The sequence below is a fragment of the Paroedura picta genome, chromosome 14 (assembly GCF_049243985.1).
Source record: "Paroedura picta isolate Pp20150507F chromosome 14, Ppicta_v3.0, whole genome shotgun sequence".
NCBI classification, from domain to species: domain Eukaryota; kingdom Metazoa; phylum Chordata; class Lepidosauria; order Squamata; family Gekkonidae; genus Paroedura; species Paroedura picta.
The window spans coordinates 24,330,823-24,358,722 of NC_135382.1; the positions used below are offsets into that span (position 1 = coordinate 24,330,823).

Consider the following 27,900-nt stretch of genomic DNA (forward strand, 5'->3'; position numbering starts at 1 on the left):
TGTTCTGACTGAGCAGTGATATCAGGGCTCTCTCAGCCTCACCCACCTCACAGGGTGTCTGTTGTGGGGAGAGGAATGGGAAGGCGACTGTAAGCTGCTTTGAGACTCCTTCCGGTAGAGAAAAGCGGCATACAAGAACCAACTCTTCTTCTTCTATTTCCAGCTATTTGCTTGGTCTTTTGTTCGAGCAAGCCAGCTTACATGCTTAAATGTCGGGCTAGTAATTTGTGGGTTTGCAGAACTACCCCCCACCCCCCAATGCAAATTCACTAAAGCTTTAGTTGACCTTCAAGACTTCTTTGCAGGCTGAAGTCTACTGAGATAACTTCTGTTTAGAAGTCACAGATGAGAGATGCTCTAAGCAGGTTGCCTACAGCCCTTCCCATGACCTGAGCCATTTTAACTGGAGATGGCGAGGACTGAACCTGGGACCTCCTGCATGCAAAGCAGCCCCACCCATTGCTGCTGGCATAGAAAAGTAAACAGGAAACAGTTTCTCTTTGAGACATTTTGTGCCTTTTTAGTTGTTTTACATAAGAACATAAGAAGATGGATCAAACCAGCGGTCCATCTCCTCCAGCATCCTGTCTCACCCAGTGGCCAACCAGTTCCTCTGGAGGGCCAAAAATGGCATAAAGGCTGAGAAATTTCCCTGGTGTCGTCTTCTATCACTGGGATTCAGAGGCTGATTGCCACTGAACATGGAGGCTCCCCTCAGTCGCAGTGTCTAGGAGCCACTACTAGACTTTTCCTCGATTAGTGAGTCTAATCATCTTTTAAAGCTGTCTATGCCTGTGTCTATGCCTACATCCCCTGTGTACTCTCTGTGTAAAGAATTATGATCTTACCATTGCAGGGCTCCCATGATGCCCCTCAGCTGTTTCCTTGGAAATGTCTATGCAGAGAACGTGGACGTTCTGCGAGATGGAACTGGACCCTCAGGTTTAAGGCTTCGCTTACTCACTGCAGGTATAACGACCGAGCAGAGACACCTGTACACCTTTTTCCATTCAAAGGCACCATCACAGACGTGGCCGTGCATAGAGTCAGACCTGCAGTAGTGCTTTTTGAAAGCATTCTGCTCAAAAACTTGCTTCCAGATTCTCCCTCCGCTGTGCCTCAGTGGACTAACGTTCCAGGAAATATGGCTTCAGTTATTTCCAAACTATCTTTACCAGCTATTTATAAGCGTGAAGGTGGGAGGCAGGATGAGATAGAGGTGAATTTGGTTTGCTGGGGTATTTGGTTATCTTCATACCTGAAAAATAATTAACATATATTTGGGGCAGCCTTACTGTTTGTGCTCAGAGGCCCCACTCAGCAACTTAATCTAAAGCAGGGGTGACTAAACTGTGGCTCTCCAGATGACCATGGGCTACAATTCCCACAAGCCCCTGCCAGCACGAAGTCCACGGAGATCTGGAGAGCCACACTCTGGCCACCCCTGAAAGGTATTACAGTATATACAAAAGAACATGACTTAGTATACAAATGCGTTGAAGTTTGTGGCAGCTAACCAAAGTAACACAGAGTACACTCACAGAAACTCTTATTAGCATCAGTAATAACACTGATAATAAAACATTATTATCATTGCCAGCTCTGAAGCATCTTCAGGCGAGCTCGGATTCAAGTGTTACTCTTTAAACTTAGGCTTTTGCAACATGCGGAAGCATTTGGCTCCCCCCCCTCCTTTCCACCCTTATCATTCCTGCTGCTCTATCTCTCTGTTGCCTGTGGTGGCAGAGAGTGCTACCAAGCCACGGCTGACTTCTGGTGACCTCTAGTGGGGTTTTCAAGGCATGCTTTGCCATGGCCTGCCTTAGTGATGTGACTCTGGTATTCCATCAGGGTCTCCCATTGACTGAGCAGGGTTGACTCTGCTTCGTTTCTGAGTTTAGATTTATTTATTTTATCAGCCAGCCATCTCACAGTGGGCTCAGGGCAGATAACGATGATGAACAAGAATATTATTCAACAACAATAAAATTATTAAAAACTGATAAAATCTCAGATAGATCTGTAGATAGATCAATTGAGGAGTTGGGGGTGGGGTAAACCAGGAGGCCAGTGATGTAAGACGCCTACCGGCACCGTAAAGCCAGTGGAACAACTCAGTTTTCCAGGCCCTGCAGAACTGCAATAAGTCCCACAAGGCCCCAGCAGAGGGTTCCACCAGGTTTGGGCCAGGGCTGGTTGATGAAAGGGCTTTTATTTTGGACTAGGGACCACTAGGAGGCTCTGACGAGAACAGGCTATCCAGATCAGGGCCCCAGTGCCTTTGAGGCACACCTCAAAGCCAGCTGGAGAAGTGGCTTGAAGTAGGAGTGAAGAACAGGGAGACTGGAGAGCCAGCTTGGTGAAGTGGTAAGAAGCACAGACTTCTTATTTGATTCCCCGCTCCTCCACATGCAGCCAGCTGGGTGGCCTTGGGCTCACCGCAGCACTAATAAAGCTGTTCTGACCGAGCAGTGATATCAGGGCTCTCTCAGCCCCGCCTACCTGGTCTAACAGCAGCTGAAATGTTGTTGGGTTGAAATGAGCTTTGGGCAGCAAGTTGAGGGTTAGCTTATTTCGCAGCCAATGTAATAAATTAATGTCTACTGGTTTAGCCCATCCTGTTGTCCGTCCCCTTGTCCTTTTGAAGGTTAGCACTCTTGAAGGTTAGACAGAAGGTTAGAATTAAGAACTCTTTTATTGTGCTTAGAATTTTTTAAGAAAGAGATTAAGACTGTAGCCAACTGTAAGTGAATTTTGCTTCTGTCTTTGCAGAGAAGGAGAAAGGAGAGATGACTAGGACAGGGGACGTGTGTCCTGGCACAGTAGGAAGGAGGTTAGCTAATGTCCAGATAATAGAAATGGTTTTGAGGAGGCCCTTTTCCAAGGTAGAAGTGTGAGGTCTAGGTAATGTACATGCCTGAGATTTAAAGAGAAACTGTTAGCTGCTTTTTAGTTGTATACATTGTTGATTAAGTCATGCATACTAAAACTGAATTTGTGAAACAAGCGGACCCTGGAAAAACGTTGAACTTTAAATAAAGTGGGTGTAGATTATTTAGATGTCTGTATGTCTCTGAAAAGAGCCTCTTGTGGCGCAGAGTGGTAAGGCAGCTGTCTGAAAACTTTGCTCATGAGGCTGGGAGTTCAATCCCAGCAGCCGGCTCAAGGTTGACTCAGCCTTCCATCCTTCCGAGGTCGGTAAAATGAGGACCCAGCTTGCTGGGGGGTAAACGGTCATGACTGGGGAAGGCACTGGCAAACCACCCCGTATTGAGTCTGCCAAGAAAACGCTGGAGGGCGTCACCCCAAGGGTCAGACATGACTCGGTGCTTGCACAGGGGATACCTTTACCTTTACCTTTATGTCTCTGAAGCTCCTAAGATGAAAGTGGAGCATTGTTTTTGAGGATGGGAGAGGTGGTGAATTACAGTGATCAAAAAAGTGACTACTGTACAAATGTTCATCTAAATGTCTGTATCCCGTTAAGTCTATCATTGTAGGCCTAGTATTTTATGGTGCATATTTTGTGCCTAGTCTTGTGTTTTTAACATTTTAACTGAGTAAGTTATGCACAATAAACGTTAATATAATTTGAATATTTACATTTTATGGATACCTAACCTTTTGGTTCCTAACTACTGGTTGGCTAGGTTTGTAGTTTCTTGTAACACTATCCCCTTTTTTATTTCCTCGTATTGTGTGAACTTTGTCACTTATTCATAGGTGTAGCATTGTAGATACACACTGTTGCAGAATTAGATGTTCAGAGGTAGAGGATAAAAATGTTTCAGGATCATGATTCTTAACAGACTCAGAATATGAGAAAATTTAATTGAATAGTCCTCATGCAGTGATGTTAAACTTTATGCCATGAATATATTGACTTGGAATCTCACCTTTTGGCAGAAAGGTGGGATATAAATTTTGTAAATGAATAAAATCTAAATAATGTTGTGGGGGGACTTTTGCCTGTTGCTGCCTTCCATGTTCCAACATCCCCCAATATTATTATTAGGACCCCCTAGGATCAGGATGGGATGGGGGAGAGAAGCATTTCAGGCTGTGACATTTCCTTAAAAACTTGTTTTAAAGCTTCTCCATTTTAGTTACCTCCACGCTAGGCTTCAGAAGGTCTAAATATCTCAGAAACATGGAGTACCACAATAGTCACTAATAGTTCTTTTCCCCCCTAGGTTGCGGCCCTGGTGTATTAGCTGATGCCAAGATGCGGGTATTTGAGCGCTGTGTGTATTTTGGTGATTCGTGCCAAGATGTTCTGAGCACGTTGGGGTCTCCTCACAAAGTCTTCTACAAGTCAGAAGATAAGGTGGGACCACAGGAGCAAACGTTAACAGGGGGGGTGGTGGAAAATAGCATTGATTCATAGCCGATTTGGGGTAACCCTGTAGGGTTTCTAAGGCAAGACATGGTTTGTTTGTTTATTTATTATATTTATATACCGCCCTCTCCGAAGGCTCAGGGCGGTTTACATCAAACAGGAAAAAAGATCTGAACAGCATCATTTCTTCCACCGAGAACATTTATTCTATTGCCAGCCAGTGGAGCGTATTTGTGCAACTGGACAGATCTATTTGAGTTTGAAAAGGGGTTTTGCCTCCAGGCTCCTGGTCGGCTGAACTGTGGTTTTCTTTGCAGATGAAAATACATTCGCCGTCCCCTCACAAGCAGGTTCCTTCCAAATGCAACGACTACTTCTTCAACTACTTCACTCTAGGAGTGGTAAGCTGCAGATTTTCAAAGCACTTGCTCTCTAGTGAAGCTTATGTAACTTTTGTAACATCCAGAATGTGCTAAGTAATTGATGTGGGAGCCGATATCGAAAGGATCCTTAATTGCTGGGAGCTCACGTCTTAACCTTTCCTTCTTCTTTTTTTTATCCTTGCTTGTTTGGTTAATGGCACATGAATGCCCACCAGGGTGTCACAGAGCACATTGTATGTAATTGACATTCAGTGTGCACAAAATGAATCCTTGTTGCTTTAAGATGCAAAACACTCTTGAGAAAAATCAGTGCTGGGAGGAATCTCTGCCTTGTCAATCAGCCAAGCCTCTTGGGGGTGGGGGAGGGGGAGAAATGGGATGGAAGAGAGAAATTCCAAAATCCGGCACCAACAGCAATTCGAGGCAGCATTTCTGCTCAGCGTCTCTCAAACAGTGCTAATGAGATGAGGTCTTAACAATCATGACCTGAAAAAATCTGATCACCCCTCAATTTTTTACATCTTATAACACCTAGCCTGATAAAGATGCCTGTCGAGCTCAAAAGTTTGCACAGTGTTTTGTGTCTTTTTGGTTGGTCCTTATGGATTTGGGGGGGGGGTTTCCTAGGGAAAGAGAAGTCCTTACCTTTCACAGTGGCATTGCCACAATATTTCTTCATTGGTTCCCAGTAGAAATGTGTGCTGAATTTGTTGTTCTGAGGTGTGTTCCCATGTGCAATGCACATCACAGAGCTTTGCTGATGGTTGGGTAATGGTTTCAGTCATTTCATTTATGGTCGGCCCACTCTCCCCTCCCACTTTGTCACCTGCAGGATATCCTTTTTGATGCAAACACCCACAAAGTGAAGAAATTTGTCTTACACACTAATTACCCTGGTCACTACAACTTCAACATGTGAGTAGCGAGACTATTATGTGTTATTAATCTGCCGCCACTTGGATTGGGTTAGGTTGGGGGATTTTGTGTTTTAGATGGATTTTATTGTATTAGGGGTTTTAATGGGGTTTTATTGTCTGTGACCCGCCATGAGCCTTAGGGAAGTGGCGGGATATAAATACATGCATACATACATGCATGCATGCATACATACATACATACATATTTTCTCCTACATTTGGGGAATGAGTGGCTGGTAGGTGTTTGTGGAAATTCACAAACAGACAGGAAATTCCCCTGTCTCCACCTGCTAGCCCAGTTCCCTTCTAGTTTTTAAGTCTTGATCAGATACAGTTTTCTCCTCTCCTCTGCCCCTGGCATTTTTCATTGAGTTGCTATGAAGGTTAGAATTTTTTGTAGGGAAAACTACAATTGAAGAAGAAGAAGAATTGGTTTTATACCCCACTTTTCACTGCCTGGAGCAGCTTATAATGGGTTTCCTTTCGTCTCTCCACAACAGACACCCTGTGAGGTAGGTGAAGCTGAGGGAGCTCTGACAGGCGATTATAAGCCGCTTTGAGACTCCTTCGGGCAATGAAAAGCAGAGTATAAAAAACAACTCTTCTTCTTCTACACTCCTTATGTCCAGTTTAGTTTAGAATTGAGGAGAGGTTGTCTCCCACCAGGGGATGGCCTTTCATGTCACAGGACAGCTTCGGACTTGGCTGATCAGAGAGACAGGTAGAATTTATTTACTTCATTCTCCCCAATGGGGACCTAAAATGGCTTAAATCTCTCCTCCATTTTATCCTCCCCACAGCTGTGCGAGGTAAGTTTGGCTGAGAGTACATGATTGGCCCGAGGAGGTAGAGATAGAGATAATTTCCACTGGAAAAAATGGCTGGTTTAGAAAGTGGACTTCAGACTTCCCTCCCTTCTGCAAACCTCACCCTCTACAGGCTCCACCCCCCCCCCCCAAATCTCCAGGCTTTTCCCAGTCTAGGGTCCAGCAAGCTTCCAAGGCCAACCAAGACTGTAATCTTGCTGGCACAAGTCACTGTCAGAAACAGTTAAGTCTAATTTAAGCCTATGTTAATTCCTCTTGCAATTTCAATTTTCTAGCTACCACCGTTGTGAATTCAAGATTCCACTCGCTATCAAACGAGGTAAGACAGAAAACAGACCTGTAAATCTGTGTGTGTTTAATTTTACACTTCTAGTCACATTCAGCATTCTAGCTTTATGCATGCAAAGTACATCCCCGTCTCTGTTTGACTTGCCCCTCTGCCCTTGCCTCTTTTGGCCATGCTCCATTGGGGGAGGGGGGTGCAGGGGAAGTCTGCCCTCTCTGTGGGTATGATTCAGTCTCTTCCAGTACAGAGATGTGGAGTTTCCCACCCATGAGGGAGGCTGCCTGCTGTATTTCTGGCCAAGCCTTCATCCCATCAGGAGGCACGCCCAGAACAGTAATTCATGTTCAGTCACAAGAGTCGGGTTCCTCTGCAAGAAGCTCATTTTCACTACAGACCAGGGTTCCCCAACCTTTCTGAGCCTGTGGGCACCTTTGGGATTCTGGCACAGCATGGTGAGCGCAGCCCCCAAATGTCTGCTGCAGGATGCAGACCCAGCTACAAAGGGCTGCTGCAGCGTTCCTTCAGTCACGCAGTGAAACTCCTTGTGCTGCGTTGTCAGCTGCTGTCAAGGCAATATTTTTTAAACAGCTGTCATGTATCCATCCAGGACTCCTCCCCCCCCCTTTTCCTCCAGCCTCTGTGTCTCCAGCCGAAGCTGTTTCTCTTCTCTACTGTAAGGGGCATTGTTTGGTGTCCTTAAGGAATGCAAATGGCCTTCCTAGGCAGTTTGCACTGGAGGGTGAAGGCGTTTGAAGTTTGGTTTCATTCTGCATAACTCTGGTAACTCCGCTTGGCAGGCAGATTTCGGGGAGAGGGAGGGGGGACTGCTTTGGTGTCTTCGTAGATGTGCTTCCTTAACCAAACAAATCTCCAGTGGCCATATAGAGGCCTTGCTGGGCAAAAACCCTCCCTGGCCCTGCTCACTTTCTAAAAACACTTGATGGGCACCAGGGAACTTTTCGGTGGCAACTTGACATCCATAGTCACCACTTTGGGACCCCAGCTCTAGATCATTTATAGGGGTGAAGTTTCTTTCCGGTTTCAGTAAAAGAAATAAATAATAGACCTTAACTCTGAGACATTTCAGAAGCTCTGCTCTGGAATGACCTTTAGAATAAGCTCTCTAGCAGATGCTGTGCTACTTTTCTTTTCTGTATTTTATTTTATGCAGAGCATTTGACATTAGTTTGCAGGAGTAGAATGTACCTCTTAAGTGTAATCTAACAAGAACTTCTTGTTCTCTGCAAGCAGATAGCACCGATTCGCAGACAGAAACATGCACAACATATAGCAAGGTAAGTTGCAAACGGAGTACCTTCTAGACCTCCAGAGTTAACAACCTCGTTATTCCATCTTAAAGAAAGGGATGCTGGTTTAGTGCATGTCAGAAATGTAGATTCCCTAGCAAAGGAAGGAAATTCTGCAAAGGATCACATAATCAGCTGTATTTCGCAAGTGTTAGATTGTGGGACTTAATTCTGCTTAGCATCTGCTGAGACGATAGACATTGTTTGCCACAAAGTGGAAGAGGAGAACAGTATTTATGGGTATCATGCACTGTTTCCTTGATCAATCTACTTGGTTAATGGGTTAAAAAAATATCAGCACGCCTAACCACTACACCAAGCTGGTTCTCCTGACAGTAATCAGGCTGCTGTGTTCTGAACTAGTTGCTTTTTCTAGGCTGACTTCAAGGGCAGCCCCAAGAAAAGTGTGGTATAGTAGTCCAGCTGTGTGGTTTAAAAAGGGTGACCGCAGCAGGTAGTTCACCAGAGGCTAATGTTTTTTAGCTGGTATTGCCACTCAAAGCTTTTCTCAGCTTCTGAGTCTGCTTCCCTTTTTTGTTCTTTTGGTGGCATCACTATCATATTTAAAAGCTTGGATCCTGCTTATAACCCCTTGAAACATGGGAGTCCAAAGTGGCTTTCAGCAGTTAGTATAAACCCATAATGTGTAATGTCGACCTAAAAATACAGTCTGCCCATTCAAAACTGCCAAAAGGAGTTTGCTTGGGCCCTATAAAATAAATACTACTTCCCAAATCCCACCACAGTTACAGTGTGTAAATATACGTGTGAAAACCTGAAGTATTACACTTAGGGGACCTCCAAAGGAACATTTCAGGTGTGTGGTCAGGAAATCAGAAGGTTTGACCCGGTTTTACAGATTTAGAAACCAATTAACATGCTATTTGAAAGTTGTCACCTTGTAATGCAGACATTTGGAAGTCAAAGTGAGCTGCTTGCAGCTATATTAAATCTAGTGTCACAAACATTCTGTTAAGGCCATTTCATTCCTAATTTGAGTGTGTGTGTGTTAACAAAAATCATAAACTCTCACAATAATGTTAGAAGCTGAATGAGCAACAAAACTTTGACTTTTTTAAATAAAGAAAATCTAAGATCTGTTATTTGCTTACAGTGGGATAATATTCAGGATCTTCTCGGACACCCCGTGGAGAAGCCAGTGGTACTCCACAGGTAAAGATTTGTTCTTTTTTATTGCTTAGATTTGTTTGGGTTTATCTGCCTTGTACAGAATCAAATCACTGGCCTATCAAATTTGGTATTGTCCATTCAGATGGGCAGTGGCTCTCCAGAGCTTCAGGCAGAAGTCTCTCAAGATCACCATCCAGGTCTTTTTAGTTGGAGATGCCGCACATTGAACCTGGGACCTTCTGCATGCCAAGCAGATGCTCAGCCTCTCCCCAATATATTGAACCCATGAAGCTGCCTTAGTCGGACACTTACTCTGAGTCTCATCATATTGATGCTGGTTCCAGATTTATTTCCCGGACTTAACGAGTGTCCATCTCCTCATTTGGTGTTTCAGACTTCTTTTGTGTCCTTCCAGGTCATCCTCTCCAAACAACACAAACCCTTTTGGATCAACGTTTTGTTTTGGACTGCAGCGGATGATATTTGAGGTTAGGAAAAACAAAAAAACCCTATTTGCCCAGAAGAAGCAGCAGAGCAGAACTTGTGGGATTCTTGTCTTTCTTGTCATGCCAGCTGTTTGTAGTTCTTTCAGGCCTTGGGTGTTGGAAGTAAGGAAGGCTGTGATGCATGCAGGCCATTTTACCACATTGTTGTTGGTAGGCACTGCATGCTGGCACTGTGGGTGGTATTTATCTCACGCTGATGGAAAGAGCCATCAACCTACAGCCAGTTGGTGGTGACCTCTGTCAATTTTGCAAGGCAAGAGATGAATGGGGGGCAGGGGGGGATAGTTTGCCATTACCTGCCTCTGTAGCAACCCTGGGCTCCCTGTCTGGTCTCCCATCCAATACTCTCCAGGGCTGACCCAGCTTAGCTTCTGAGATCTGACTAGATCAGGCTGGCCTCATCCATCCACGCCAAGGTGTTGGCTTCACGTCCGTCAGCTGGTACATTTCAGACGGAACCAGGAGCTAGGTGGTTACATCCTGGATGTGTTCAGACAAATCTTATTGGTGCTCATATATTTGAAAATTTTAAAAGATCTGATGGCACACACAAAATATCTGGGGGAATTCACCAGTATAGCCAAGCTCTTATTACCTGGACCTAATGTGTTTTGATCTAACAGATCTCCATCAGAGGTGAATTTGCAGATACATTAATATATATGTTTGTACAATATTACAGAGGGGTGAAAAAACTTATTTGATCTAGTATAGCTAGTTCCGGTCCTGCAAGGTGTTCTTGTTCAGCAGAATCCTCAGACCTCTAATTTTGGACCTTTCTTCAGAACAGCATGCAATAGGACTCTCAAATATCCAGGGGAGGTATGAGATATAAGCTGGTAATATTGTATATTTTAATGTTTTGTAAATATATGAGCGCCAATAAAATGTATCTGTTTTTATCATTGCTTTCATCCCTAACCTTTTTGGTTCTCGCCTGTTTTCCAGGTTGGGTTTTTTTGTTTCCCTTTATGGTTCTTGTGGTGTTCAGACAAAACCCACTTGCATCCCTCTTCCCACAGTCCCTGCTGACCCCAGACATGCTGCAGTAGGCAAGCCCTAGCCCACCCCCAGGATCCCAGGTGGTCACATCAAAGTTTTATTGACTGAACAATCCAATGAAAAGGAAGAACAGACGTTGATGATTAAGAGAAGATTACTAGATGTGTTCCAGACCAGCCTCAGATTTATAACCCCAAGTCCCTTTCATGCTGTTCAAGAAGAGCAGGCAATGACTTATATCTGTTTTAATGCTCTAATGCAGGGGTAGTCAAACTGCACCCCTCCAGATGTCCATGGACTACAATTCCCATGAGCCCCAATTGTAGTCCATGGACATCTGGAGGGCCACAGTTTGACTACTCCTGCTCTAATGTAACCCATGTATTCGAATTTATCTATTGTAAACCGCCCTGAGTCTTATGAGATAGGATGGTTAATCAATCAATTAATTGATAATAGAAGAGGAGTTGGCTTTTATACCCCACTTTTCTCTCCCAGAAGGAGGCTCAAAGTGCCTTGCAATTGCCTCCCCTCCCTCTCCCCACAACAGGTACCTTGTGAGTTAGGTGGGGTTGAGAGACTTCTGAGAGAACTGTTCTGCAGGAACCGCTCTAAGAGAACTGTGAGTGGCCTAGGGTCACCCAGCTTGGCTGCCTGTGGAGTAGGAGTAGAGGGACCCAACCTGGTTATCCAGATCAGAGTCTGCTGCTCTTAACCATTATATCATGCTGGTTCAAGAATGGATAACACTGCTATTTCATGTCTGATTTATCTTTGCTTTGGTGTCCCTCCTGGTGCAGGTGATGCAGAATAACCACATAGCCTCGGTTACCCTGTATGGCCCAGCGAGACCCAGCAGCCAGGCGAAAACGTCTGATCTCCCCCAGTGAGCGATAATGGCTAATCAAATTGCTACAAGATTAGTACAGCGTGCCTTGATCTGCTGCCACTAATAATATATATTTTAAAAGCACGGTATGATGGATTTTTTTTTTAATTTTTATTTTTGGTGTTTAAAAACTGCCTCTCGCTGCTCACGTGGGGCAGGATGAGGAACCCTTTTGACCGTTCATCGGAGGGCACGGAACCCGTGCTGGAGGTGAGCCATTGGTCCCCATGGCCGTCGGCCTTTCTTCCTCCCGGTTATCCTCGTCCTTTTACAGCATAGATGCAAACAGACTGGTCTGTCTTTTCCTGAGCTGGAAGAAGGAAGAGTTTAAAGCGAGTGCACACAAATGACTGCACGACTTAGAAGCACAAACTTTCTGAGCCCTGGAGCCTCTGGAAGCAGGTATTGGATATATATAAATATATATATATATTTGTGTTTTTGTGTTAACTGTACTGATGTGGTGGAAATGCTTTTCAAAGATAACAAATGGGGTGTGTGTGTGTGTATGTGTATGTATATATGTGTATATATATGTATGTATATATATGTGTGTGTGTATATATACACACACACACACACACAGGCAGAAATATATCTATTTCTGTGACTTATAACATCATACCAAATGTGACAAGTATGTATATACGTGTCCGTAATTTCAGGCACCACATTGTTTTATATATACCGTCGAAAACGAAGCACGAAGCAGCATGTGCATAAAGGCTCAGTTGTAATAATTTTTTTCTTCTTTTTTTATTTGCACTACATACACTTTAAATTACTTGAGGAGACGTTTTAATCTTCATTGAGAAGCACCTGTGTTCCGGGTATGAGTGGGGAGGGGGCCTAACAGTTGATTTAATTGTTTGCCACACACAACGCTTATTTATACTGTGGGGCCGAATAATCCCCACCTCCTGCACTAATATTTACTTGGTGTGCTGAAGCAACCTCCCCCCCCCCCTCCTCCCGGTTAACAGATTAGGGGCGGTTTCTTTAAAAAAATAATGTACTGTTTCCAGAAGGAAAACCAGAAGTCAAGTAAATTATTCCTAAGTCTTGTTTTGTTTCTTTCTTGGTGGTTTTGATACCGTTTTTCTTCTTAATGAAGGAAAGGAAGAGAGTGTTCGGTCCTCTTAAGAGCAAATACAGATATCTTGTCTTATAACTATGTGAACCGTTATCATAGCAGAATTTTGTGATTTCCTCATCCTATCACTGAATGCGAACCTCTCCCATTGAAACGAGTGGAAGTTGCACAGGTAGGGCTTCCTCTGAACCGAGTCCAGACGGATCGTGCCCTTGGTAATTATATAGCACAGGGGAGGGGGATACCCTGGCTCCCCACCACCACCAATGTCTTCAGATATCTTTATTTAATGCCAAAATATTAGCCAAAGAGATCCTTGAATCAAGTTTCCTAACTTCTGGACACCCTGCCCCATCACCCCACTGTGCCCCGCAAACGGGTCTCAGCTGCTTCCAGTTTCAAGAGTTGCTTCTCCCCAGTCATTCTCGCAATCCAGAGACGGCTGGGCTTTGTCACTCCCTTGCCGGGGAAAGTTTGAGAGCTTGCCGTCTGTGAAATATCAGCCCTTTTTAAAACGACGGAGAGAAAGAGAAATGTATAATTTTAATCCCATTTTTTAAGCATTTTGGTGTAGCAACTTGTCATATGTATTATAGACTTTTTGTGAGTTTTACAATTGTGTGTACAGATTTTGTAAATACAAACCTTTTTTGTAATTTTAACTCCATGTACAGTGTAATCCTGTATAGTTTTATCAACAAATGAGGGATAGGGAAATTTTGGAAAGCTGAACTAAAGGTTTTTGAATCCTGGACCAGTAGCAGGGATAAACGTAGTGTGTGCGCGCGTGTATGTGTGTATATTTTGTGAGTGTGCGAGGTCTTCTTTTGGTCCTCCCATCTTCATGTATACTGTGACATTCTATACTTCTTTAAACATTTTAAATTAAAAAAATAAAGGAAGCCCCACTGAGAATCTAATGGATAAAGAAAAAAAAGTTTGCCTTTATTTCAAAGATGTTCCTTTTTAAAAATTCACAATGTGCTTCCCCCCCCCTATGATCATTGCTTGCTAAAAATTCTTCTCCCCCTCCCCTTTCTATTTATGCTTTCTAACAAGAATTCTGTGTTGTTGTTTTTTCTTAAGCCATTCTGTAAATTCCATGAAATAATTAGCATGTACATTGATAGGACAAATAAAAGGAGACTCAGTTACTGTGTTGCTTAAATACAGTTGCTGGGGGTGTGTATTTTGCAATTAGCGTTGTTTCTCTCACTAAGCGACCACTGAGCCCCAGTCGTTTTTCAGAGGTTGCTATGGGGGCTCAGAGAAATTGGGATAAGCAATACGGTTGGGGTCTGTGTGTGTGTGTGGGGGGGGAGATTGGATGGCCTAGCTTGTGACCCATTGAGGGCTCAGGCAGTGATCTGTTCATGCTACCCACTGGCAGGGATAAAAGCAGGGGTGGGTCTGCCTAGCAACCAGCAGGCCAGGTTACACAGCTGGGAAGGCCTGTGACTCAATGGCGGAACATCTGCTAGGCATGCAGAGGGTCTAAATGACCATATTCTTTTGGTCTCTTATGTATCGACTTCATATAACTTGGTCTGAACGACTGTAATAAAGTTTGATTGATTGACCTCCGCGTTGGACAGCGCTGCGTTAGAACAACCGGGGCTGGCTGTACATCTGTCAGCTTGGGGCAGGGAGAAGAGCAGTCATTTTACCCATTATTCAGCCCGGAGAAGAGGGGGCTGAGAGGGGACATGATGGCTCTCTTTATGTTTTTGAAAGGTTGTCACTTGGAGGAGGGCAGGGAACAGTTCCTGTGGGCAGCAGAAGATAGGACCGTCAGTAATGGGTTTAAACCAGGGGTAGTCAAACTGCGGCCCTCCAGATGTCCATGGACTACAATTCCCAGGAGCCCCCTGCCAGCGAATGCTGGCAGGGGCTCCTGGGAATTGTAGTCCATGGACATCTGGAGGGCCGCAGTTTGACTACCCCTGGTTTAAACTATGTGTTGAACGATACTGTCTAGATACCGGGGGGTGGGGGCTGGGGGAATTTACAGTCAGTCCTGCTCAAGCAGTGGACTCAGCTGCCTAAGAAGGTGGCAAACTCCCCCTCACTGGCGGTCTTCAAACAGCGGCTGGACAGGGATTTATCAACGATGCTTAGTTTAGACTGATCATGCATTGAGCTGGGGGTGTGGCCCCTTCCAACTCTATGATTGTGCCAGGCGTTTTATTTACCAAGTTTCTTGGTGGATGAAAGGCAAGCTGTCAAGACTACCAAGAAGATGAGATTGCAGCCACCCCAGGGCCACGAAGCCGTCTGCAAGGCGGAAGAAGATAAGACGGGGCATGAGGATCTATCTGCTGCCAGGGAGGAGTCACCCTCCTGTTGCATGTCATTTTACATACAGATTGTAGCATTACCTTTCCATTGCCTGGCTTCCTTCATGCTCTCTCCTTTGGGGCAAATCAAGCCGTCTCTGCCACACAAGAGGGGGATTCTGGAAAGGAGCCTCCACTCAATATTAGGGCTTGCATGTCGGAAAGTCCCGGCTTCAATCCAGGTGAACGTGTATCCAGAGAGGCGTTTCTCTTCCTTTACCTGAACAGCTGCTGCATATCAGGCAGACAAGGCTGGGTTTAATAGAGGCAGCTAGACTTTTGCTGCAAATGTCCTTTGCTCCAGGGGTAGTCCACCTGTGGTCCTCCAGATGTCAATGGACTACAATTCCCATGAGCCCCTGCCAGCATTTTCTCATGGGAATTGTAGTCCATTGACATCTGGAGGACCACAGGTAGACTACCCCTGCTTTGCTCTAATGCTTGCTGTCTGCTTTTTCCTGCCACCAGGGGGCGAACCCCTTTTGTGTTTGCACTCCTCACGAACACAGGAAGCGTCTTCCGTTCATCCAAGTCGGTCTTGCTTTTTTAGAGGGCCGTTATAAGAAAATCCCCTTCTTACTCAGACAGTGCTTTTGTGGTAGTAGCCATATGGAAAGCAGAGAACACTCCCTGTCCTGCTCCTCTGCCTATGCAGATAATCGGGGCAAATTGGTTGATCCGTTACTTAAAAGGTTCCCGGGATGTTCAAATACAGACTGAGCAAGGAGGCAGTTCAGTGATGAGAGTACTCAGGTGACAATTCAGCTTGGGAAGTTCTGTGCTGCTGCCATGAAAATACAATGCCTTGAAGTAAGATAGCTTTGTTTTATCTCTAAATCTCAGTGGTGTGAGGTTTCACTCCATGTCTCCAAAGTGGGCTGTCATTCATTCATTCATTCACTCGTTCATTCATTCATTCATTCATTCATTCATTCATTCATTCATTCATTCATTCATTCATTCATTCATTCATTCATAGTTAAGTCTTTAAAGCAGCCTTTCTCAACTATTTTACCATTGAGAAACCCCTGAAACATTCTTCAGGCTTCAAGAAACCCCAGAAGTGGTGCAATCATGCAGAATATGGACGAGAGGCGTAGCCATGACCACGCCCACCCGGGCCCCTTCCCAGCCTCTCCAGGCCCATCATTGGCTATGGGGGGGTTTGACATGACCATATATGGTCATATCACCTGATAAATGGTTAACAAAAATATATTCAATATCCACCCATTTGGTAAACCCATCCAGGGCTGTCAAGAAACCCCAGAGTTTCAGGAAACCTTGCTTGAGAAAACCTGCTTTAAGGCAATGCCGCGGGGCTCACATGAATCAGACTCTTCGTCCAGCCAAGTCAGTATTGTCCACTCAGGCTGGCAGCAGCTCCCCAGGGTCTTTCACATCACCTGCTACAGGGATTGACCCTGGGCCCTTCCACACGCCAAGCAGATGCCCTCCCAGTGAGCCCTAGTCTCTCCTTTTCGCTTCTGCTGCCCATCCAGTTTCTTACTGCTTGCAAACTCTTCTTTTGTGCAGGGCTCCTTCCAAAAACAAGGTAAAGGAACAGTCCTCCCCTGCCTCCCTCAACGCCCTCCTCATCTCAAGGCCGTTTTCCCCAGCAGTGCTTTTCTCTTCAACGTCTGCCTCTGCCGGACACCGTTTTCCCTCTAATTCGGAACAGATTTCGCTCCGTGATTAAACTATCGAGCTACGCAATCTGATCTGTGACCGCCGATTCCGGCTTCTCTCTTGCCCCCTTTCCCCTACCCTGAGCCAGCCAATCTTTTGTCGGTCAGTATTCATGAGTATGGAATTCATCGCTTTCGAAGCCTAAATTTGTTTCAACGAAGGCTCGATCATTTGCGAGGAAATCCAAACGAATGCATTTTGACTGAGAAACGAAGCGACGAATCAGGACAAACCCAGCCCTGTTTAAAAAGCCTCTTGGCAGCTCAAACAACTAATGCAGGAATCTGTCATTATGCTATCTAACTCACACACACACACACCCATTCCAGCTATGGAAGCAACAAAGCCACCTCACGCCACCCATGGGCAAGGAAGGGGGCGTTGTATGTAGTAGCCTAGAGAAGATTTGCTTACGAAGAAATCCCCAGTCATTTCACCGATCTCCTTAGGAGTCCTTGGGTTTCTGGATAGAAGCAGAAGAGGACTCTGCTCTTTACTAACCAGAGGAGTCTCCAAGCAGCCTGCCTCCAACTGCCTCTTCTCTCCCCGCTACAGAAACCCTGAGAGGTAGGTGGGACTGAGAGAGCTCTTGAGAGAACGGCGACTGGCCCAAGGCCAACCAGCTGGCTTCAGTTTGGAGTAGTGGTTGGGAGTGCTGACTTCTAATCTGGCAAGCCGGGTTCGATTCTGCGCTCCCCCACATGCAGCCAGTTGGGTGACCTTGGACCTGCCACAGCACTGATAAAGCTATTCTGACCAAGCAGGAATATCAGGGCTCTCTAAGCCTCACCCACCTCACAGGGGGTCTGTTGTGGGGAGAGGAAAGTGAAGGCGACTGTAAACCGCTTTGAGACTCCTTTGGGTAGAGAAAGAGGCATATAAGAACCAACTCTCCGCCTTCTTCTTCTTCACTTGCTTCTCCAGATTGCAGGGTGCTGCTTTTAACCACTCCCATCAAACTGGCTGAATTTCCACATCACACAGTAACACGATATGTTCTGTTTTCTCCTCTCTTCTCAAAGGCTCCCATTGTTTCTGTGCCTCTTGAAGGGTGAGGGACATGCTGCATTCTTGCTGGTTCCTTTGGGGTTTCTTTTTGCTAAGAAATAAAGCGTAAAATGGATAATGGGTCCTATGATTTAGCCAGAAAGGAGGGGCTTCAGCCATGTCTAGGACCACAGAGTCCATTCCCTCGAGGTGGACCAAAATAAAATGCCCCCCACTGCAGCTACTGCGTGGCCACAAAATTATTTGGCGGCCCACTGCTCATCATGGACGGTGGCCACGAGATGGAAGGTAAGGCTCAGAAGGAATCAAGATCGTTTCAAATTGTAAAGCTCTTTGCATCCCTTGGGGCAATCCCTTCTGTGGCACCAGTTGGGAATAGCTGGGTCCCCCTCCTACTGATTAAAAGACACAGAAGAGAAACCTTCCTCCTAAGGGGGGGGGGCACAGGGAGGGGGTCCTGTGAGCTGGATGTTTCAGGTGCCAGCATAGTCTCCATTTTTTTCATTCCGTCAAAGTGAGCCTCATTGATCAGGTGTTTAGTAGAGAAACTTGCTTGAGCAGTTGAGTTGGAGAAGGGCCAACTATCTGGATACAGGAAATTTGCTCTCCGGGATGCAAATCATCTAGTATTCAGGAGCACCAGCTTTAGCAAGGCCAGCAAGTGTGTCTAGGAAACAGAGTGGAAAAACCCACAGAGGCACCCTTGAGACTCTTGTGTGTGTGCCTTTTTCAGCAGGGAAATGGGAAACCGGAAGGCTTCCGAGAAGCACAAGGGTTAAAAAGCATCAGCCTTTTAATGGCAACAAGATGTGGGGGGCTCCTACATCCTGTTCTGCAGAGCAGAACCTCTCTTGTTAAATGAGCACGGCTGGTTTGGCCAATGCAGATGGTGTCTCCGGGGCCCCATTTGCTGGTTCTCTTGCTCCTGTTTTATTGTGATGTTGGCTCACCGTGACTTGCAAGCCATTCCAATCTGACCTCTGTTCCTTCTGGTTCTTCGAGACAAAACTGGGCCAGGGCATTGGGTTCAAATCTTTACTTAGCCACAAAGATCATTTGGTACCCCCTAGCCAGACACTCCTTCAGCCTCCCCTGTGTGAACAAGTTGTTTAAGTGGAGGAGGGGAAACTATTGAATCAGGCTCCTTCTGGAAAGGTGGTGAGGTTGACTGGGGAGAGACTGGGGGGAGTGGAGCCTGAGGAAAGTGGGATTTGTAGAGGGGAGGGACTTCAGTGGGTGGAATGCCATAGAGCAGGGATGCTGGCAGGGGCTCATGGGAATTGTAGTCCATGGACATCTGGAGGACCAGAGATTGACTACCCCTGCCATAGAGCCCATCTTCCAAAGTAGCCATTTTCTCCAGGTGACCTGGTGTCTGTCACTTGGAGCTCAGTTGTGTACTCCCAGGAGATCTGGAGGATGGAGAAGTGACAAGAGTGTTAGGGCTGACTGGCCATTTATTTGACAGGGAAATGTCCTGATGGGGCCCTGCCTGGAAGGCCTCAGGCAGTCTGGAGCAATCAGAGCCAAACCCCAGCAAGCCTCTGGCCCTGCAGGGGTCATTCAGAACTGGCTGGCTTCGCCACTGATGGGAACCAGCTCTTCTGTCCCGTCTTTCTGCTCTGCTGCCAACCCAGCCCATCTCAGCTGTCGTAAAGCCCACCATGCAAAGCAGCAGTTCTCCCCGGGGGAAATCATCTGTATGATTTGGAGATCACTTGTAACTTTAGGAGGCTTCCAGGCACCACCAGGAGGCTGGCAAACCTAGCAGGACCTGCATATATTGTCCCAGGGTCGGAAATGGCTGCCAGGGCAAGGGAAAACCAGGGAAGAAAGGAAACCTTGTGCAGGCTGTGCCCAGTCCACCTGGATCCAGGTGTAGAGGTTGTCGGCTAGGGATGCCAGCTTCCAGGAGGGACCTGGGGTTCCCTTTGAATTATAGCTCATCTCCAGACTACAAAGATCAGATTCCCTGAGAGAAGGTGGCTACTTAGGAGGGTTAAATCAGGTTATAAAAATAAAGTTTTCTATATTTATTTGTATTATTTAGTTTTGGTGTAGGGTTTTCTGAAATAAGGCATGTTTTGGGTGGCATGGATGCAACAGCTTGCAGAAGCACAGAGTGTGTTAGGGAGTGGGGCAGACAGGAGTTCACATACTCTGCCAGCACGAGGGTTGCAGTTCCACTGCACAAAACACTTCTGTGAAGCCACTAGCTTGGATGATCGGACATCGTTGCTTCTTAATAATCCCCAAAGTGGACAACAAGAAGCCTGTTCTCGGTTCAGCTATTGCAGAATGACTGAGAACGATCCTCCGCACCCTTGCAGAAGGCAAGCAGGTCTGGGAGAAGTCAGTGTGGCTGGATGCGTGGCTGGACCCCATATACAACGCCTCTAGTTCCATGACACAACAGGGAAGATAATTTAATAAAAGGTGGAGATCAATGCATAACAGCATTGACGGGCACTGGAAATCACAGGCAAAAAAGAAAAGAAAAAGAAAAACCCACAGAGCAGGATTTGCATTTCTCCACCTATGTCTCAGGTCCAAATGATTTTGCTTGAGAAATCTTTCCTTCAAATGTACCTCTGCTGTAATGTATCCCCCTTCCTGGGCAAAAAGCTCCCCTCACTGATGCATCCTAATTCTCCTTCAGTTCCTTCTGGACTGCTAATCCCCAGCCCTGTCTTCTCTCTTGGTTCACCCAGTTCATGCACGTCTGCAGAGCTAAGATCTGATTCCTTCATGCATGTTGGCGAAAACTCTTTCATTGGATGTGCCAGTGGATGTGAACACTGTCCCAGTAATGGTAGTGTGTGCCCCTCCCTAAATCATTCATACGTGCAAGCCATCCCTTGCACCCTTAAGTGATGACTGACCACGTACGTGTGTGAACTTGTCCCTTAGGCAGCATGACCCTTCCCATGCCGTTTAGCTTTGATTTTCCATTTGAAAGCCTTCTTGACCTGCTTCTTCTGGGTGCAAGACAGCCGTGGGCTGTGGAGCAGGTTCCACATGAGCCAGATTTCAGCAACCTTCAAGCTGTGGACTACCATGAGGTCCTTGTAAAAACAGGGGTCAAAAGTCTGCAAGTGAGGGGCGGCAGAAGGTTTGGTGATCCCAAAAGTCTTGAATCCTTCATGCATCGTGGGCTTGAGGTTGATCCTTTGCAAGCACATGCCCAAGAAGACGTCGTCTATGGGAAACAGCTCCACCTCCCCACAAGCCTGGGCGAGTTTCTTCATGGTACTGCTGGACAGTAAGAATCCACCACCCCCGGCATAGGCTGGATACATGTTCAGCCCATACATAGACTCTGGGATATAGTATTTGCTCTTTCGCACTCGGATAGGGTGTGCATTGTAGATGATGTCCCCAACAAAAAGATCCTCGGAGGGATCTCGTTTCTCAAGGAAGTTGATGATATTTTCCACGTTGACGAAAACGTCAGCATCGCCCTTGAATATGAACTTGGTGTTGGAGCAAAACTCTTCTGCCCAGCTCAGGAAGTGTATCTCTTTCAGGGTCAAGTTGAAGAAAGTGTCCTGGAAGCCCCATAACAAGACGTCCCGATACATCTGGCTTTCTTGACGGACAAGAGTCTCCCACGTGGGGAGCGACGTCTTGTTCTTGGGGACTCCCAGGAGGAAAACTCGCTGCACCTGGGCTCCGTTGATGGGCCCTTCTCTTCCCCACGTTTTCCGTACAACCTCACGGCGGTCAAAGTCCTCAACCAGAGATTTGATGGCGATGAGCAAGAAGGGGCCGCCTGGGCTTGTCCTGCACTTCTTCGGCTGGTTAACAAGGAGTTCAAACTTCCGGTTGTCTTTGTTTCTAAGGTAACCCTTAAAGTCAAAAGCAGACTGCGTCAAGGTTGCCAGAGTGGTAGTCAAGTCCTCTTGGACTTCCACCTGGGCATGTTTCACTTCTGAAATAGTTCTGGCCTTTGCTGCCGTCCCTTCCGCAGTCAGCAGTTTTTGGAGGTCTCTGGGACCATGGACAATCCGGGAAGCTGCTGATGGCTTTCTCTGGCTGTTCACCTTTTGCTCTCTGATGGACGTGTGGCCCAGCTGTGAATAGAGCATGATGCAAAGAGCGATCACCAGGAACAGCGTGCAGATGGCATCCCCTTTGAGTTGAACTCTCATTGTTTCCAAAGATCTCTAAGGAACATCCGAGTTTGCATTAGGGAGACTGTCTGCTGGGCCCCTCCATCTGCAAAGGAAGAAACAAGAGATCAGGGCAGCCTGGGTAATCCCCTGCAGAGTTCCCCTGCAGAGTTTATAAATGGCTCTCCAAATTTAAGTACCTGGGAAAAGGCAGATAAGAGCAGCAGTGAATTTGCTCCGTGGTTGAGTTATGCCTAGTGGAGGAGAAGGCTACGGAATTCACCCTCCACAGCAGCTTTTTTCTCCAGGGGAACTGATTAGTTTGGAGATGAGCTATCATTCCAGGGGATCCCCAGGTCCCACCTTGAGACTGGCATCTCTAAAGCAGGCGTTCAGATTTTGGCCCATTCCATATTTAATCGGCGCACACATGTCTTTGCTTGTGGTGCTGGTCAGGAGGATCTTATGTCACAAGAGAAGAAGGCTGCCGCTGCTCCAAAGAGTCCCTCTGCTGCATACGACTGACGGACAAGATGCACGAGTCCATCTCCAAGACTCCACGTCACCTTCTGAAAATGGCTCCAAGCCCCAGCGCTGGGGTGAGGCCCAGTTCCATTCTGGCTGTTTTTATTTCAGCTGCTAATGACAGCCTTGGACAGTATTCCTGGCTCCGTCTGTTCCGTTTAATTTTATAAGCTCGGGCCTTGGAAGAAACTGTAAGCAGTAGAAAACCGTATTTTCCATGACTTACAGTTTTAGCTTGCCAATATTTTGCCAGTTGGCCACCAGCTTTATATACAAAAGCCAACAAAATCCTGAAGCTTTCAGGGATTGGGCCAGAGCCCAGAACCTCTTTCTTGCTGTCTCATTTCTGGGAGGGGAAGACTGTTGAAATACCACACAAAAGAAATGGCGCCTGGCCAATGTAGTCTTCTGCTCCCGGGAAGATCCATAGCATTCTCGGCTGGGAATGGGAGGTAAAGACCCGGCCACTGGCAGATCTGGGGAAATAAAGTTAGTGGGGGAAAGGCAAGCACAGGATCTCAGGCTTACCACCCTGTTCCCTTTCATATTCCATTAGCACTAGCCATAAGAAGGGTGAGGAGGGGCACATATATATATATATATATTTAATTGAAGGAACTGATTATGGAAGGGGTCTCATGGCATTTAGGCCAAATGTGCCGTTTGAGTCCCAGAAAGGGATAGGGATGGGCATGAACCGGCTCATAAACTAACGTTTGTGACAAATTTTGAGTGGTTCGTGGTTTGTGAAGAGGTTTATAGCAGGTCAACTGGTATTAACTTTCCATGAACTTGCAAGCAGCTCATAGAAGTTTGTCCAGTTCTGGAACGGAGGCATTTCCAGACAGAGACTATCTCTGCTCAGTCTAAATGTTTACCGAACCTCAAAGCAATGGGTGGGGTGGGGGTGGGGGGAGAGTGGAGCTGGAGAGCATATAGAAGAGCATCTGTGACTTTGATGTCCCTAGCCTGCACAGGATCTGTTCTATACATTCCTGAACCTGTCATTTCCCCAGAAAATACTTTCGGAGAAGCACATATTTTGGGGGGGCTTTAATTCAGACTCCATACATCCAGTCCTCACCAAAATTGGAGTGCAGGTAGAAGAGAATCAGCTGGAGATCTCCTGGGAGTTTGGTGGCTCTAGCCTGCCGGGAGGGGGGATTCTACCATGCCACATTATGAACCAGTTAGTTTGGCTCCTAAAGTTTGTGGTGGTTTGTGGTTTGTGAACCAGGCATGCCACAAACCAAACTACATTTTCCCAGTTTGTGCCCATCCCTTGTTGTTGTTGTTAGTTGTGAAGTTGTGCCTGACCCATTGCGACCCCATGGACAATGACCCTCCAGGCCTTCCTGTCCTCTACCATTCCCCAGAGTCCATTTATGTTCACACTGACTGCTTCAGTGACTCCATCCAGCCACCTCATTCTCTGTCATCCCCTTCTTCTTCTGCCCTCGATCTCTCCCAGCATTAGGCTCTTCTCCAGGAAGTCCTTCCTTCTCATGAGGTAGCCAAAGTATTTGAGCCCATCCCTAGATAGAGACAAAAAAAACCCTTCCTTTCTGCACGTGCAATAAAAACTGGCACTAAAGGGTGTCAGATGGCTGGATTGTTCAGAGTAGTTCAGTAGTGGAATCAACTGCCTAAGGAAGTGGTGATCTCCCCCTCACTGGAAGTCTTCAAGCAGTAGCTGGACAGATACTGATCCTGCATGCTTTAGGCTGATCCAGCATTGAGCAGGGGTTGGACTAGATGACCTCTATGGACATTTCCAATTCCATGGTTCTATGATTCTATAACCTCAGCCTACCACACAGTGAGCCCAATTCATGGCATTTTGAAAGCACTTTAAAATGGGGGCACTGGCATTCATGAATCAGTTCCCATAGATACCATCCCAGTAGTTTGGCCCTGAGATACAGTAATTTTTGACTGAATACCTTGTACATCTGTGCTTAACTTTATAAGAATAATATAAAGACACTTTAATCTTCATCAGGCTCATGCTAGCACTAGTTATAAATCCAGTAAACTGTTCTAATGATATAATGAGAACTTGGGAGGAAAGAAAATGCAGATGACTAAGTCGTAAGCCAGGGTTTGTGTGTGAGTGGTTCACTCCATGGTTCCCCTGACAGTCATCAGTCAATCCCTCCTCTAGTTAAAGCTTTCAACCCTAAGGTGGAAACACCAAGGAGTCATGCAGCCCCCAAAAGGCTGACCAATTTCTTGTTGTAAGAGGTTTATTGGGCCTTGAGCCCACTTTGTTAAAGGCAGTGAAGTGAATCCTTAGCCAGCCAGATAATTATCCTGCCAGAGGAGGAAGGAAAGGAGATTGTCAGAGAGAGCTCACCCATGATCCAACCGGCAAATTAACCAGCAAATGTTAAGTCTGTTAAGAGTGACTCTCTTGCTAACCCGCTGGGATTGGTATCTTCAGACTGTCCTTCTGTGAAGTTGCAAAATTCCCCCCTAAAAGATTTGACAGTACCTTCTGGAAGCAAAGCAAGGCTCATTTGCTGGTGGAGGAGCAGGAGGAGGAGAGAAGGGCTTCTTTCATACTTTCACAATATGGACCACTCATTCCCAGGTAAGGTCCACGCAGGTGGGTAGACACCTGATTAAAAAGGGTTAAGTGAAGATACATCAACCAGCTAAATCTGGAGTAGTTCCAGATCTGTTCTTTTCCCTTACCTTTATTAAAGGTCAATTTGACAGCAATATAGAATTTGCCATGGCACCTGTGCCCGAAATGGCTTATTTTGTTTTATTGGCAGAGGCTGTATTTCAAAACGACCTCTTTCACTTTTGGGAAATGATTCTGCCCCAAGGAAATATTTATTATATAAGTAATGGGAGCTCATAGTTCCTCCGCCTATACACACAGGCAAGGTTTGACCAGCCATGAAAGACAAGGGTGACATCATCGGGTGGTAGCTTTTAACACCTATGACCGGGGACTATCAATCACAGAATGCGTCCAAGAGATGCAATCTGCTGCAAGAGTGGGAAAGCCATCTGGGGTCTATGGAGGTTTCTAAAAGCTAGAAGAAGAAGAGTTGGTTCTTTTCTCTACCTGAAGGAGTCTCAAAGCAACACACAATTGCCTTCCCTTCCTCTCCCCACAACAGACACCCTGGGAGGTAGGTGAGACTCAGAAAGCCCTGAGATAAACTGCTCTGTGAGAATAGCACTATTACGACTGTGACTGACCCTAGGCCACCCAGCTGGCTGCATGTAGAGGAATGAAGAATCAAACCGGCTCACCAGATTAGAAGCTGCCACTCCTAACCAGTACACCAAACTAAGCCGGCTGTGATGAACCTCTTGGTGGTGGAAAGTACCTTCAGCTTGCAGCCAACCAACCCTCCATGGGGTTTTCAGGGCCAGAGACCTTCAGAGGTGGTCACTAATATACCTACCTCTGCCCAGCATCCCTGGCCTTCCTGGGTGGTCTCCCATCCAGAGCTGATTCTGCTAAGCTTATGAGATCAGGTGAGGTTGGGCTAGCCGGGGGCAGCCAGGTCAGGCCGACTTACCTCTTAAGCCCCGTTTTCCCCCCAAAGCTGATAACTAAGAAAACAATACAGTGAAAGCTCAGAGCAACAGTGCTGATTTTTACACCAACGCACACTTTGCAGAGAGAACAAGAGAGGAAAAGGAGATAAACGCAGGCTTTGGGGATCTATTTTGCTGCTGTGTGTGGGCAAGGCAGTCTGAAATGAGCTCTCTCAAGTTGTCGACTTAAGTGCTCTGGATGGCCCAGGAACGTCCTGGTGGTGGAGGAGTTTTAAACTGCCTGTCCGATCTGGGTCCGACATGTGCAACGTGGACTGCAGAGCAAGAAGGGGTTCAGCAAGAAGGGGAGGGGAATGCGAAGGAGTGCTGGTGCTTGAGTGAATGGTGTGGGGATGCTCATGGGTCCATGAAACCCAACCGTGCCTTATAGGAACCCAGCATGCAAGCAGAGTTAACAGGGAAATGTTTTGTGTGGGGTTTGGTGTAGTGGTTAGGAGAGTGGACTTCTAATCTGGCATGCCGGGTTCGATTCTGCGCTCCCCCACATGCAACCAGCTCGGGTGACCTTGGGCTCGCCATGGCACTGATAAAACTGTTCTGACCAAGCAGTGATATCAGGGCTCTCTCAGCCTGACCTACCCCACAGGGTGTCTGTTGTGGGGAGAGGAAAGGGAAGGTGAATGTAAGCTGCTTTGAGCCCCCTCGGGTAAAGAAAAGCGGCATATAAGAACCAACTCTTCTTCTTCTTCTACATAAGTGCCATCAATTTACAACCTAGTGACCCCAGGAAGGGCCTTTCAAGGCAAGGGAGAAGCAGAGGTGGATTTCCATGGCTTTCCTCTGCAGAGTCTTCCTTGGTGGTCTCCCATCCAAGCACTGAGGCCACTTAGCTTCTGAGAAATGACAGACTTGGGCTGTACCATTCTGCCTCCCCTTCTAGGAAAGGGCTACATGGGGAAGATAGGGAGACCTCCCAGAGAAGGTCAAACGAATGACCCCATGTTGGGACACTAGCCCAAATCTCTACTCAGGGAGGCCTTTTTCAATACGTCGCATAATTGGCTGGGGAGGGGGGATGCTTTCAATCTTGGTTCACACTCTACTGCAACACGTTGTGTACAGATAATCCGTGCTGTGACAATTAATGAGAATTGCCACGCTGTGGGGAAAGGGTGTTCTTCTTTTGTCTATCAGGCCAGGTGAGTGTGGGGGAATGCAGGAGTGCTGACGAAGGAAGGGGAAAGATCTGGGCTCCTCAGGACTTGTCAAAGAATCCCCATTCTTGTGCAAAACATCGGAGAGAGCTGACTTCATACAGCGAGACGGAGAGCCCTCAAGCTGGGTCTGCCACAGGGGCAACAGCTTTCTAGTTGCGGTCGGAAAAGCTCAAAGCGTTTAGTTCTGCCACAAAAAGATGCAGGAGAGGGTAAAGCCAGCAACAAGGGTGAGCTTTCCACCAGGTTCGTAGCGCACTCCCCAACCAAGCAGAAAGACTTCATACTTACATCCAGGGCAACCGGTTCAATGCTTTATCCTTTCTGTGATGGTTGGCCGGGAGACTGCCAAGCAAGCACATCTGGATTCACTTAGTTCTGGCATTCCTCAGCCTCTGAACGTATAGCCCAGGGAAGCCTTGTGGAGTTAAGAAACAGTGGCTCCCCTTTTTGGTCCTGGCGAGCGTTCAGGAGGGGCAGCCGTGCACCCCTTCCACGCGAAGGATCACAGGCAGATGCGGCTTATTCCTCAGGCCGAAAGTCTTGCTGATGTTTGTGTGTGGGGAGAGAGTCTGGAGGAACTTCCAAAGCCCCTGTCTGAATTAAGAAAAGGAACTCAGCTGGACTCCAAGTGTGAGTCACATGACCTGCGCAGATGTTTCAGTCCAAGAGTTGGCAGAGTCAGGGCGTACACACGTGATGCAGAATGTTCAGCAGTACAAGGGGGCTGGCTTAAGAATCCATATGCTCGGGAGGGCGCATTTCCATGTTTGTGCGAGATGCCAAAAAAAAAAAAAGTTTGAAATTTGGAAGC

General features: G+C 46.6%; 2 protein-coding genes across 5 annotated transcripts in view; one reads left to right on the plus strand and one right to left on the minus strand.

Annotated features, from left to right (window-relative positions):
• PHAF1 (phagophore assembly factor 1) overlaps positions 1-13,877 on the plus strand; it is a 46,685-nt gene extending 32,808 nt beyond the window's left edge. Inside the window, exons 9-17 of one of the 2 annotated variants that reach the window (XM_077309878.1) lie at positions 857-969; positions 4,194-4,327; positions 4,657-4,740; positions 5,555-5,637; positions 6,742-6,785; positions 8,001-8,047; positions 9,174-9,232; positions 9,606-9,678; positions 11,499-13,877. In XM_077309878.1, coding sequence (XP_077165993.1) covers positions 857-969; positions 4,194-4,327; positions 4,657-4,740; positions 5,555-5,637; positions 6,742-6,785; positions 8,001-8,047; positions 9,174-9,232; positions 9,606-9,678; positions 11,499-11,588 — 727 coding nt within the window. In that variant the 3' untranslated portion in view covers positions 11,589-13,877. The remainder of the gene's footprint in view (positions 1-856; positions 970-4,193; positions 4,328-4,656; positions 4,741-5,554; positions 5,638-6,741; positions 6,786-8,000; positions 8,048-9,173; positions 9,233-9,605; positions 9,679-11,498) is intronic. The other variant, XM_077309879.1, reaches the window with a different exon arrangement.
• Positions 13,878-19,844: 5,967 nt separating this feature from the next.
• Positions 19,845-27,758, minus strand: B3GNT9 (UDP-GlcNAc:betaGal beta-1,3-N-acetylglucosaminyltransferase 9). 3 transcript variants are annotated; one of them, XM_077310233.1, is made up of 3 exons: positions 27,378-27,758; positions 24,845-24,970; positions 19,845-21,931 (listed from the first exon to the last, which is right to left on the minus strand). In XM_077310233.1, the coding sequence occupies exon 3, from the start codon at positions 21,862-21,864 to the stop codon at positions 20,620-20,622; it is 1,245 nt and encodes a 414-aa protein (XP_077166348.1). In that variant the 5' UTR covers positions 21,865-21,931; positions 24,845-24,970; positions 27,378-27,758; the 3' UTR covers positions 19,845-20,619. The 3 variants fall into 3 exon arrangements, with proteins under 3 accessions (XP_077166348.1, XP_077166349.1, XP_077166350.1); XM_077310234.1 differs by lacking the exon at positions 24,845-24,970; XM_077310235.1 differs by lacking the exons at positions 24,845-24,970; positions 27,378-27,758 and adding an exon at positions 23,775-24,073.
• Positions 27,759-27,900: the final 142 nt, after the last annotated feature.

What these genes read in the sequence shown, in the direction of transcription:
- B3GNT9 (XM_077310234.1), bottom strand. Translation starts at nt 21,864, where the DNA reads ATGAGAGTTCAACTCAAAGGGGATGCCATCTGCACGCTGTTCCTGGTG.